Below are 12,911 nucleotides of genomic sequence, written 5' to 3'. Positions count from 1 at the left end.
GAGGCAGAGAAGGGATTCCCGGTTTCAGAGCTCATAAGCCCCAACAGAGGAGCAGACGCCATGCTTTTCCCACCAGCAAGGGGGGAGGGGTTAGGCAGTCCAAGTCAGGCCAGAGAACACACAAGGAACTTCCCTGAAACAAAGAGAGTTTCGGCAGCTGCTTGGGAATATTCCTTATAGTCTCTGTCTCGAGTGAGACCAACCCCAGTTGGCTCCAGTTATACCCATTAACATGGGAAGTGAATGAGGGAGAAGCCCCATTTTAGACTCAAAGAAAACACCAAGGACAACGAGTAGAACACACACAAAACAATTAACAAAAAGGTCGCTGCGCGGTTTCGGTATGCTACCGAAAGCAAGGTTTCCACCGGCCCAGAGGAGCCTCGAGATCTCCCTGCGGTGGACAAATTCCGTCCAGGGCCAAGGGGTTCCTCTGGAACGGACAAAACGGATATAACCCTCGGACAAATGAGGGGCTCCAAAAAAATTGGGCCCCTCAACACCCTGGAGCGTCCCCCAGGGTTGGCAGGGGAGAAGTCCGAGCTCGTCAGCTCCTTCTCAAGCTGCCTACAAATACAATCCAACAACGCACGCTGTTGTACAAACACTATACCGCTACCCGCAGTATAGGTCAAACAGAGGCCTCTCAAGACTAGAGACAAACAAGAACACGAGACTGGATACAAACGAGAACATGAGACAGGAGACAAGAATGCTGGCCAGCTTACCTCCCGGTGGGAGTCAGTTGGATCCGTGGGCAGGAGTCCGATGATCTCGGTGGGACCTCCAAATGAAAGACCCGCGGATCCCCTTACCCAAGAATCCAACACTGCCACTGGATGCAATCAGCAAGAGGTTCTTTATTGTTACGCAGGCGCCTGCGGGTGGTCAGCGCGCGCCTGCGGGTGGTCAGCAGCTCCTGCTAGCTGAGCACACCCGGCTGGGGTGGTGCCGGGTTTTTTATAGACAGGTACAAACAAGTTTTGGGTGGGGCGCAACTGATTGGTGGACAGTTTGAACTTTTGAAAAAGGCATACTTGGTGTTAGTGGAGTGGATCAGGGGACCCACATGTGAAAGCAGACAAAGCAATCTTACAGAAGCAGAACTGGCCAGTTAGCCCACGCATGCGAAGAGAGAGCGGCGGGAAGGGGAAGTTAGACCTTACTACTCAGCAGAAAGACATCCTGTCTACGTGACTATGTGGCCCCCTGCCTACATGACCATGCCCCTGCTATTAGGAGAGGGTATCTTGTTCAAACAGGAGTCAAGTGTCATGCCTTAGTAGCCAAGCTGTTACAGAAAGGCAAAAGAGCAGTTACATTGAATTCAACCCTGGGGGAAGGGTCTTTTCACTGCAAGGGGAGGAGGGGTACTCTTACACAACAAAAGAGCAGTTAATTATTTAAAGACTGGGGGGGGGGTCTTTCAATCTCTGTCTGTCAAATAAATAAATAAAATATTTTTAAAAAAAAAAGGGGGGGGTTGCCGGCACCTGGGTGGCTCAGTGGGTTAAGCATCTGCCTTCGGCTCAGGTCATGACCCTGGGGTCCTGGGATTGAGCCCCATGTCAGGCTCCCTGCTGAGCAGGGAGCCTGCTTCTCCCTCTCCTAATATTGGAAACAAAGGCAGAAGAAAAATTATTACATTTCCTTACAACCTGTAGCCCATTGACAAGTCCTTGAAACAGGCAGAGTGACATTCCTCTAGGGACTCAACTGCCTCAATGTTAATACTTCGCTAAGGGCAAAAAGCAGTCCTACCCTCACCAACCCCCAACCCCACCACCAGGATCCTATAAGTCTACTTTAAGGCACAAAAGTTCTTCAAAAATTCCTTTAGCTCTAAACCCCCCAAGATATGTTTTGGTAATCATCCCTGAAGCATATGGCCCACGGATACACTTCTGAAGGGTCTATGGGTCTATTCGAACTAAGGTCAATAAATGACCTTTTCCCATCAATAGCCAGCCCCCCCTCAAGGTCCTGGAAACCTTGATTCCAAAATTCTTTAAAGACTTAGGCTCCTCCTAACCCTCTCCCAACTTGAAAGTCTATAATGGGCCAGTCCTCATGACCCCGGTACAGCTCTTTCAACCCACGGGTCCTACCCTTGTGTTTTAATAACACCACCTTTTAGCACCAAAGATGTCTCAAGAATTGTTTGTTGGCTGTTGGCTCTGAACCCTAACATCGTCTTTCTTTTTTTTTTTTTTAAGATTTTTTTTTTAATTTATTTGACAGACAGATCACAAGTAGGCAGAGAGGCAGGCAGAGAGAAAGAGGAGGAGGAGGCAGGCTCCCTGCTGAGCGGAGAGCCCGATGCGGGGCTCGATCCCAGGACCCTGGGATCATGACCTGAGCCGAAGGCAGAGGCTTTAACCACTGAGCCACCCAGATGCTACTAACATCATCTTTCTTACATCATCTCCCTCTGACCCTCCACCCTGCTCCTTTCTGCTCATGCTCGGGTAGCCTCTCTCTCAAATGAGTAAATAAAATCTTTTAAAAAAGAGGGGTGGGGCATGTGAAGAGGGGCACCTGGGTGGTGCAGGTGGTTAAGCATCCAACTCCTGGTTTTAGCTGGGTGGTGAGCTCCAGATCGTGGGATCAGGCCAGCTGGGCTCTGGGGCTCTGGCGAGTCTGCTTGAGACTCTCTCTCCCTCTCCCTCTGTGTCTCCCATCTCTCTCTCTCTCACTCTCTCTCAAATAAATAAATAAATAAAATATTTTAAAAAGGGGGGGGCACCTGGGTGGCTCAGTTGGTTGAGCGACTGCCTTCAGCTCAGGTCATGATCTCAGGGGTCCCGGGATCAAGTCCCTCATCGGACTCCCTGCTCAACAGGAAGTCTGCTTCTCCCGCTGACCTTTCTCTACTCATGCTTTCTCTCTCTCATTCTCTCTCTCTCAAATAAGTAAATAAAATCTTTTAAAAAAATAAAAAATAAAATAAAATAAGAGAGAGATTTATTTATTTATTTATTTATTTGAGAGAGAGAGAGAGCACAAGTAGGGGGAGCAGGAGAGGGAGACGCAGGATCCCCGCTGAGCAAGGAGCCTGATTCGGGGTTCAATCCCAGGACCCTGGGATCATGACCTTAGCCAAAGGCAGCTAAGCTGAAGGAGCTTAACTGACTGAGCCACCCAGTCGACCCTAAATGAATAAATCTTAAAAAATAAATAAATAAGGAAGTCCATTTTAGGAGAGATATACAGGCACAGGTAAGATAACAGGTGACAACAGAGTCCCAGGTGGCAGTGATGGAGATGGACAACAAGGAATGCCAAGGATGCCAGTCACTGCCAGAAGCTAGGAAAAAGCAAAGGAAGATTCTTCCCTAGAGCCCTCAGGGGCACTGCAGCCCCTGCCAACCCCTTAATTTCCGACTTCTAGTCTCCAGAACTGTGAGGGAATATGTTTGTTGCTTTAGGCCACCAAGTATGTGATCATTTGTTCCAACAGCCACAGAAAACTAGGAACAGCCACCTACTTTGCCTATGTTTGTATACTCTAAAAAGGACAGGTACAGAGGATTCCGATCAGTCCTGAGCCTCTGCCTTTGTCCCCCTCCCTCCACCAGGGGGGATTCCTGACCCCCTCAAAGGCTTACAGCACATCCCTATAGAGCCAGCTCCAAGAGAAACTGTTTCCATCGAGGGTTTGTCTGCTTCTTCCTTCCTAGTGAGTTCCCAAACCATCCTTCATCCTTCTTTGGCATTGCTGCCAGAAGGCTTGTTGTCACCTGGCTACTTGCTGAGGTACCATAAACTTGCAGGTACCAGGGCTTGGACTCTCCCGCTGAGCAGGTGGAGGAGAGGCCCAAAGCCTGAGGCAGGTCCAGTTCCAGCCACATCCCTTCTCCCCTTCTGCTGGATCATCAGGACCGTGGCTCCCTGTTACTCCAGCTGGGCCATCACGTGGGGTGGGGGGCAAGGGTGCGGGAAGCCAAAGATGTGACTGGTGGGCTCCTTGTCTCCACGCAGGCCCCACTTGGGGGCCCAGGATGCCCCCAGGAAGGCCTGGGGTCCGGCTGTGTCCCTCCCATCTGAGTGTCTGGCTCCCCAACTGCATGCCTCACTGGTTGCCCCAGGGGACCTCCATATCAGCCCCAGTGGCTGGGAGGGTGATCAGAGCACACACCCACCCCCCCCATCCCTGACCCACCCACCCAGTGGGGTCTCCACAAACAGAGACCTACTGAGTAAGGCAATTCCAGGGAGAGAGGCCTTTACTTAAATATACATGGAGACTAGTAAGGGGAGATGCTGCACCCCCCTCACGCCTGAGGGCACAGCTGTCTCGGGGGGCCTCCTGCCCAAATCAGTTTCGTCCAGAAACACTCCCTAAGAGCCAACTCAACCTAACCACCCCCAAAGGAGGCAGAAGGAGGCCCATCCAGGGATCCAGGCCCAGACGCCACCTCCCTCTTTTTCTGGGAAAATGTCCTCCAGGAATCTCTCAGCCAAGAACACAGAGAGTGGGGTGGGACCTCAGAAGTGAGGCTGGGGGCAGTTCTCTGCTTTCCACGGGACTCCAACTCTGAGCACTCCTGCCTGCCACTGGCTGGGTTGCCCCCTCCCTCCCCACACCCCCCACCCCCCCCCCACACCCCCACCTCAGCTTTCTCATGTTTGAGGGGACAATGTCCAGGCCTGGCTCGGCCTCTGGAAGGATGTGGTCAGGATTTGGGAGACATCCCAGCTCTGGGTCCAGCCCTGAGGATGTAGAGGAAAGGGAGGGGTTTCTTACCAGGCTGCCAGCTCTGGACCGGGGTCTCAGAGGTCCCTGGGGCAAGTGGCTGCTGCTTAAGTCTCTGGTCCCGTCAACACCACGTCAGGTCAGCAACAGCGCCTGGGCCCTGGAGGAAGGCAGGCCAAGCAGGCATGCAGGTTTGCCAGGAAGGAAACCTGTGGTGCCAAGGTGGCCCCAGGACAATGCTGACTACAGAGTGGGGTAGGGGAGGCTGCTGGGTCCAGCTGGCAGATGGCAGGGGAGAAGGGGGCTCAGGATAGAAAGCTCCCAGGAGCATTCCCAACACGGGCATCCAAACAAGCAACAAAAGGGGTCAGGGTTCAGTGGACGGTCAAGTGACAAGGACACTAAGCTGTCCTCTGTCTTGTACCAGGGGCTCAGCCCCAGGGAACCACAGAACCTGGCACCTTGTCCCCAGACACGCTCCTGGACGGCAATACTTAACCCAAAAGAGGAACTGAGTTTGCCCTCACTTACCATGTGCCCTCAGATGGCCACCCCTCACTCCCCACATACCCTGTCTGTGCTCACCCCTCCTGCACCTGTCCTCTTGGGCTGGACACACCCTCTTTGCTGTGGGATTTGGGGGTCTGGAGCCCCAAAAATGTCCCCTACCCAGGGAATGAATGTGAGGGCCCAGAATTGGGGGGGCCAGAGAGTAGGCCCCCAAGAAGGCCCCTAGAGCTGGGTAGGTCCCTAGCTCAAACATGATCCCTGGAGGAGCCAGGACCCCCCCCTCCTCACACTGCCTCCGCACCCCTGTCAAGCTGGGAGACTGAAGCCTGGGGCAGGTGCAACTGACCCGCTGCCAGCCCGCCCAGAGTTAGCCCTTCGGGCTAACCAGCACTCTTCATTCCCCCAGTCTCCCAGGCCTGGGTCACAGGGAGCCCGCATCACCTAGCCTGCCCAGGGTTGCCCCCAGCCAGGCAGGGAGGGGTAGTAAATATTTGTCAAGCAGGAACATCTATGCTGGTGGACAGGTCAGTTACTACAATCGCCCACTGCCAGGGAAATTCCTGAAGACAGGTGATGGCACTGCCTAAGGCTGGCAACGGAATCCCGCCCTGACTCCGAGTCCAGTGCTCTTTGCACCACCAAAGCGACTGCTCCACAGTCAGCACGGAGGCCATGGCCAAGCGCCACCTCGTCCGGCCCCGGCTCAGCGCCTCCCCCAAACGCTCCGGGCTCTGGCCACATAGCTCCGGCGCCCATTCCAGCGCGCGGGCTCCAGCGAGACCCTCCCGAACCGAGTGCTTGGGAGCTCCCGGGCGGGGGCGCCCAGCAGGAAGCCCCCCTCCCTTCCACTGCTGCGGCCCCCCCGCCCGGGCGCGCACCACCAGATCCCGAGCTCCCCACCCGCTGCAGCCCCGGCGGGGCCGGGGGCGGTGCGCAGACGGCTGGGACTCCCTCCAGCTCCGCGCCGGCAGCTCTGCGGCCATGGGGGCGCGGCTGGGCCGGCGGACCAGACCCGAGGCGGGCTCAGAAGCCGGGGCGGCGGCGGGGTGCGGGCCCGCGCCCTTTGAGCGCCGGGTGCGCTGGCTCCGCGAGATCCAGTCCATGCTCCGTGAGCGGCGGCCCGAGCGCGCCCGGCAGCTACTGCGCCTCCTGCGCCAGGCGAGAGAAGGAGCGGGCCGACCCGGGGCTGGAGGCCGGGGAGGGGCCAGGAGCCGCGGGCTGCGGGCCTGGAAGGGGCCGGGAGGTGCTGCGTAGCTGGCCCGGGGCGCGGGAGACAGGGCTGGCCCCAGACTGCGTGCGCGGGCCGGGAGGGTTCCGAAGGGAAGAGTGCGACCGGCTGAAGGGTCTTGTCTGGGCGAGAGGGCGAGGCACGGAAAGCAATGGGCTGGGGTGGAGGCCGCGCGGCTGCGCGGGTGGGCTGGGGGCTGTGAGTGTGGAGACGGGGATCGTGACTGCAGTCCACCTCTCCGGGGTTGGAGAGGTCAGTTGTGTGTGTGTTGAGGGAGCCCCAAGCCTGGAGCTAAGAACCCAGATTCAGGCCTTGGCAGGAGAAGAGTAGGGCTGGGAGGAGCGGCAAGGGAGTGGAGGGAGGGGGACGACGTCTTGTACTGAGGGGCAAGGGGAAGAGGACAGCTCCTGGCTCCTCCAGGGTGAAGGGAGGCACTCACTGCACAGCACCCTGGAGAGAGGACCCCCAGAAAGTGACAGCCCAGCTGGTCAGCCGGTGCCACCTCGCCGTGACATTACGCAGCGACAATTCACACCACCCGTCCTCCTGATAGGCAGATCACGCCCATTGAGTACATAAACCGGCATCTGTACATCACAACAGCACATCTGGACTTGGGTGGGGTTGGGGGAGTGCACCTCTGGTCGCACACACACCGGGTACCTGAGCCAGCCTGGGGTGCCCTAGGAGACCTGGGTTCTGGTCCCAGCATCAACACTGGGCAAGCCACTTTCCTCTCTGGCCATGTCCCCACCCTCCACAGCAGCTGCTGCCCCAACATGCCCCATCCTGGAATCTGAAATCAGCCATGCAGGTGTTTGGCCTGCAGGTAGATGATTAGAGAAGGGAAACTGAGGCTTGGAGAACAGTGGCAAGCCTATGGCCACCAAGAAAATTAGGGGGCAGCTGAGGCCAGAGCCCAACCTCTAGTCTCCCAGCCCCACCCCCTGATGCACTGAGTTTCCTTTATCTAGGCTCACTGGGCTGGAAAGGTGGGGCTGGCCCTTTAAGAGGAGCTGTCCAGACCAGCAGAAGGCTGGCTGTGCAACTGGGGCCCTGTATGGGTCAGCTTGGGCTCACCAGCTAGCCCTCTCTTCTAGATCTTCCCTAGCCGGCATTTGTAACTTGAATGGTGTTTAAAATGAAAACAGCAAAGCAGCACCCAACCAGCTAGACCATCCAGAGGTACAGATCTTTGTCGGTATCCGGAGCCCAAGGCGCCAGCAGAACTTTTTTTTAAAGCCGGGAAACCAGCTATGTTGCCCCCTCATGTCTCAGAGGTCAGGCTTCCCATCCAGAGAGGGGGCTATCCAGCCCCACAAACCGTGGGGACTTTGCAGTTATGGTCCTTGGGCCTTCTACCTGGCCTATCTTCCTGTGCATCGGGGGCTTATGCACAGAGGGTCTCACTCTCTGGCTTGGGGAGGACCCAGGGGTCTGGAGGCCCCTCCTGGCTGCACCTGTCCCATCAGCTTGTCAGAATATACTCTAAAAGGGTGTTCAGTGCCAGACCAGGCCTATGGGAGATCTGAAGGACTGAAGGCAGGGAGGCCAGGTCAGGCCCGAGGCCCAGTGGTGATGTCTCTGTGAGGGGTAGGAGACATGGAGGCCAGAGAAAGAGACTGGGGGGCTGGGGAGGGTGGGAAGGCCAGGCTGCGCCTGAGTGTCTAGTGTTATACGAGAGCATTTGGTCTCCACCAAAGGGGTTAAGGGTCGAGCTTAGGTATGTGTTTCCTGGAGCTGGCTCTGGCAGCCCAAGGGTTGGAAGTAGGTGGCTGTTAGGAGGCAACAGGCCCTGGAGGAGGCTGTTAGGGAGAAAGGCCTGAAGCTCCTTGAGCAGTAGGGAGAGAGAGCTGGGCAGAGAAGGGTGACGGAAGAGTGCAGGGTGGTTCTGGGCTCCTGCCTGAGTGCTGGGATGGTGGGGATGGTGATGCCCTTTACTGAGCGGGGGCACAGGAGGCAAGGCCAGCTTCAAGGCAGGAGGTGAACCCGCCCAGTCCGAGCTGCCTTTCGGACATCTGAACGGAGAGAGAGGTCCGTCCCCCACAAAGGGCCCTGCACCTGTCAGCAAACAGATTGCAGCCAGAACTCGGAGAGCTTGGGAATAGGTGGAAGAGAGGCAAAGGGTCCGGAAGGAATGCTGGAGGACAGCGGCACTGGGGGGTTATCAGAGAAGCCCCCAAAGAGCCCTCCAGATAAGCCCAACCCCAGAGGTGGCAGGTGTCACAGTACCATGTTTCCCCTCCAGGGAAAACAGTCTAAGGGTTTTAGAACCTCCTTAGCACCTCCCTAAAGGGCCCGATGCACTGACACTTTCCTCTTCCAAGGGGTCCCCACTGCCCCTGGACAGCAGGCCCACTGCCACCTGGGAAGAGACTCCAGCAAGCATCAAGGAGGGAGCCTGAGAGAGGGGAACAGATGTGAGGGGCTGGCTTGGAGGGGGGCCTGGAGAAGGGAGAGCCTGACTCCGCTCACTCAACTCTCCTCACCACTCACAGGACCTGGGCCTCGAGGGGACCCTCCTCACCGACATCCTCTACAGGAATGTGGCCTTCCTCAATCTGGTGGACCCCCATCTCCCATGACCTGCTTGTGAACCTGGCCCGGGACCTGCAGTGCCCCAAAACGGTGAGGCCTGTAGACACGGACCTCAGACTGGGCAACGCAGCTAACAGGGACCAGGAGCGCACAGGGCTGGGGGCTAGGAGCCTCGTCCTCATCTGGCTTGCTTCAAGGCCTTAAGTCGGTTAATGTCCCTCACTGGGACCTACGGCCAGGTTCAGTGTACTAGGAACACACGTGAGCTGTACTTTCCTACTCTCCAAAAGTCATATGTTGGGTAGACCTGCTTCCTGGGCTCCAGGACCTGGGACCCCGAACACCACACAGGGACACTGGGACATAGAATGTTCTGATAAATCTGCTGATGGATACAAACTCCCAGCTTTTGAGCTCCTGGGGCCAGAAAAGATCCCCCTTGGGCTGGAACCCCCCCGTCCACATGTCCCCATCCTGTATGGATACACCTGGGGGCCTCCATTCCCCTTCTCCCAAACCACCACATTCACTCCAAACCCCGCTCTGGGGGCACCTGGCAACATCCTTCCCATGAGCATCCTTCCCATGCTGTGCCCCTGACACAGCCACCACCCCTCAGTCACAGTGAGTCCCTGTGTGAAACAAGGGTGCCCGCTATGGGCGCAGCCAGCTCCAGACCTCTGCATCTATACGCAGTGGTCCCCAGGGGTTCTGAGGCTAGCCAAGAGCCACACGGCGACAGGCAGGGCTTGCTGCTACTGTGCGTACGCACTATTGACAGAGGAACGGGATAAAGAATGTGCTGGATGGCGGAGTGTGCTCAGTGCCAGCTCCACGAAAAGCAGAGCATCCCTGTTTGTCCTCCGAGCTAGGTCTCTACGAGGGCCCACCTTGGCCCGGGAGAGATCCAAGTGGTGGTACCGGAACCATGAACCCTCCCAGTGCTGGCAGCCCAGACCCAGGCCCCACAGGCAGGCTTGGAGAGTGAGAGGAAGAAGAGCATGCTGACCTGGCTGGTTCCCATTCCCTGAGGGTGGCGTCAGTGGAGCAGGGCTCCCTGGAGGGGCCCAGGCCTGCCTCCCCTGGTGGCGAGTCCCCCGGGGAGCGCTGAGGGTGGGCAGGGAGCCGGCTGATAGCCCGAGACACTGGCCTTGGGCCTGAGGACAGGGAACAAGGGCCCATTGTCTGGGCTTCCTCCCGCCGGGCACTGCGGGCCTCAGACCAGCCTGTCCAGTTACCAGCGGGCAGCCTCCCCTGGCTCTGAGCCAGGCTACAGCCAGGGTGGGGGGGGGGGGCGGGGGAGGCTAGTGGGCAGCTCAGTGATCCATGATGAGTCATGTGCTGGGGCACACACTTGGATCCCCAAGGCCCATGACGGGGGAGGGATGGGGCTCAGCCTCACCCTGACAACACTGCCCCCCGACAGGACTATGAGCTCTGGAAGTCCTCAGATAAGATCTGCCGCCAGCTCATCTACCACCTCACCCCTCACTCCAAGCGGCAGCGGGGGTCCAGCCTGCCCCGGAGGAAGACTCAGAGCTGGTAAGGGAGCCTAGCCACAGCCCTACCTTGTGGCCCCTTAGCGTCCCTTTCTAGGCCAACATGGCGAGGCAGCTCAGCAGGCAGCTGGGCCCTGAGCCCGTCCCCAGTGAGCCCCTCACTCTTGTCCACATCGAAGCTCTGGAATGTTTCCCAAGTCTAGCTGCAACCCTCTGTGTGACCTGCCTCCTGCCGTTCACTTGCCCCTGAGTCCCTAGCCTGTCATAGGGCCTGGCCCCGACCCCAGGGCCAAGGTGATCTCAGCAGACATCCGCTGGATCCTCTCAACAGGCTGCGAGGGGGACAGATTCTGGCTCATGATGCCAATTTCACAGGAAAGGAAACTGAGGTTGGGAGAGGCAAGGTGGCTTGCCCAAGACCACCCCTGACCCTGATTTACCTACAGCTCTTTGAAAAGCCTTTGCCAGGCTGCCGGAAGTGAAGGCTTCCATAGCCATCCTGAGAGCTTGCTCTGCTGTGGGTCCCCCTCCCAGTCACTCCATCCACAGCTCCATGGCCAGATGCAGCCTAAGGACTGGCTGCAGACACCCAGGTCCAGGGACCCAGAACCGCAGTCCCAGTGCTCTCCCTTGCTTGCTTCCTCATCCTTCGAGCCTGATGGCTCATGACGAGCCCAGAGCCCATGCGGTTGTTCCCTGCCATGCTGACTGAGGGCACTGGAGTTGGTCCCACTGCCTCCCTGCATAGTAGGCCATATTCACATGACAAGAGAGACCCAGGGGGTGGTGTGGGACTCTTCTCGGTCTCTAAACTTCCTTTCCAGCTTAGAAGACGGGGGCCCTTCACCTACCAACACCTCCTCTCTTGCTACTCTGGACCTGTCCTCTAGTCTCCAAAGCCGGGGGGACTAGCCTGATAGCCTGTCACCCTCATAGGAACATCTATCTTTACCCACAAAGGATCGATCTTGGAGGAGGCGTGGGAAAAAAGGTGTGGGCTCCGGAGTCAGAGCCCCTCATTTTGAAGACTTGGCTTCCCTCTTAGTGGTATGTGACCATGGAAGAGTCCCGTCACCTCTCTGAGCGTCATTCGCCCCTCTGCAGAATGGGATCATCGTTCTTACTCTAGATATAACAGATGTGGCGACCCAGGCACGCAGTAGGTTTTTGTAATAATAACGGATTAGGGAAGCTTAACATCTGGATGTTTATTCCTCACAACAGCCAGGTCCCCTTTTCACCAAAGGAGAAACTGAGGCTCAGAGAGGTTCCAAGAATTGCCCATGACCACCCATGTAGGAAGTAGCTGTTGGACCCCAGTGAGGCCTGACTGCAGGGCCCAGTCCCCCTACCACCTGGTGGGCTGCCCCGACGGGTCGCTCTCTGCAGCCAGTGGGGACTTGCCTGGGCCGTGGACCCTTGCTCAATCCATCCTTGCCTGCCACCTTCCCACAGCCTCAAGAGCAGTCTCCAGATGACTCAGCTGGCGGGGGAGACCGTGAACCTCTCGGGGATCCCACTCTCCGCACGGGACGTGCAACACATTACCCGCTACCTGGGAAGCCAGGGAGCCGGGCTTACAGTGCTGGACCTGAGCTTCACGGGGCTGAGCGATGAGCTCTTGCGCCTGCTGCTGCCCAGCCTCTGGTCACTGCCCCACCTCACCCAGCTCCTGCTCAACGGCAACAGGCTGACCAGGGCCACTGCGCGCGAGCTCACTGAGGCCATCAAGGACTCTGCCAAGTTCCCCGCGCTGGCCTGGGTGGACCTGGGCAACAACGTGGACGTGGCCTCCTTGCCCCAGCCCCTGCTGGTCGGCCTGCGCCGGCGGCTCAGCCAGCGCACCTCACTCCCCACCATCTACGAGGGCCTGGACCTTGAGGCCGAGGGTGGCGTGGCTGGGGCCAGCTCTGCTGCCTCCACCTGGGGTTCTGCAGCCACTGGGCCAGGGTCTGAGCCCCAGGCCTGCTGCATGAGGTGACCCACCACCCACCTCCCACCAGAGGGCCAATGCTTCTAGGCACGGGGGATGGGGGCGATGGAGGCCTGGAGGGATCCAGCGTACATGCTTAGCCTGGGATGGAGTGTCAGGCTTCCCTCAGCACCTGCTGGGCCCATCCTGCAGTAAATGGTGATGCCCTCCTCCGCCTCAGCCTTTCTGCACCGTGGACCTCAGGGCCACTTAGTGCCAGCCCTGCTTTTGGAGTCGGGAGAAGGGGTGGCCAAAGAGTCACCTGAAAGAGAGGGACCCAGCACACACTGACTTCCTCCAGGTGCTCCCTGGGCAGACACCCAGGTGTGGGGTCGGGTCCATCTGTGGGCTGGGGAGTTAGAGGAGGCCGCCAAGGACCTGACCATCACATCTGTGTGGGGCCCAGAGAGGAGCAAATGGGGAGGCCACAGAGGGGCAAAGCTCAGAAGAGAGTCCCACAGTAATCTT

The 12,911-nt window shown here is 57.9% G+C and overlaps 1 protein-coding gene across 1 annotated transcript; it reads left to right on the top strand.

Moving 5' to 3' along the window:
* The first annotated feature begins 6,073 nt into the window (after window positions 1-6,073).
* Window positions 6,074-12,613, top strand: LRRC75B (leucine rich repeat containing 75B). Its single transcript, XM_045065240.1, is given in 5 exon segments — window positions 6,074-6,364; window positions 8,933-9,004; window positions 9,006-9,062; window positions 10,399-10,514; window positions 11,927-12,613. Coding segments are annotated over 5 exon segments (948 nt in total). The 5' UTR covers window positions 6,074-6,187; the 3' UTR covers window positions 12,453-12,613.
* The last annotated feature ends 298 nt before the right edge of the window (window positions 12,614-12,911 follow it).

Source organism: Mustela putorius, unplaced genomic scaffold, assembly GCF_011764305.1.
Source record: "Mustela putorius furo isolate JIRA1106 unplaced genomic scaffold, ASM1176430v1.1 tig00003858_pilon_pilon_pilon, whole genome shotgun sequence".
In the NCBI taxonomy this organism is placed as follows: Eukaryota; Metazoa; Chordata; class Mammalia; order Carnivora; family Mustelidae; genus Mustela; species Mustela putorius.
This window is presented reverse-complemented; position numbering and strand designations above follow the sequence as displayed.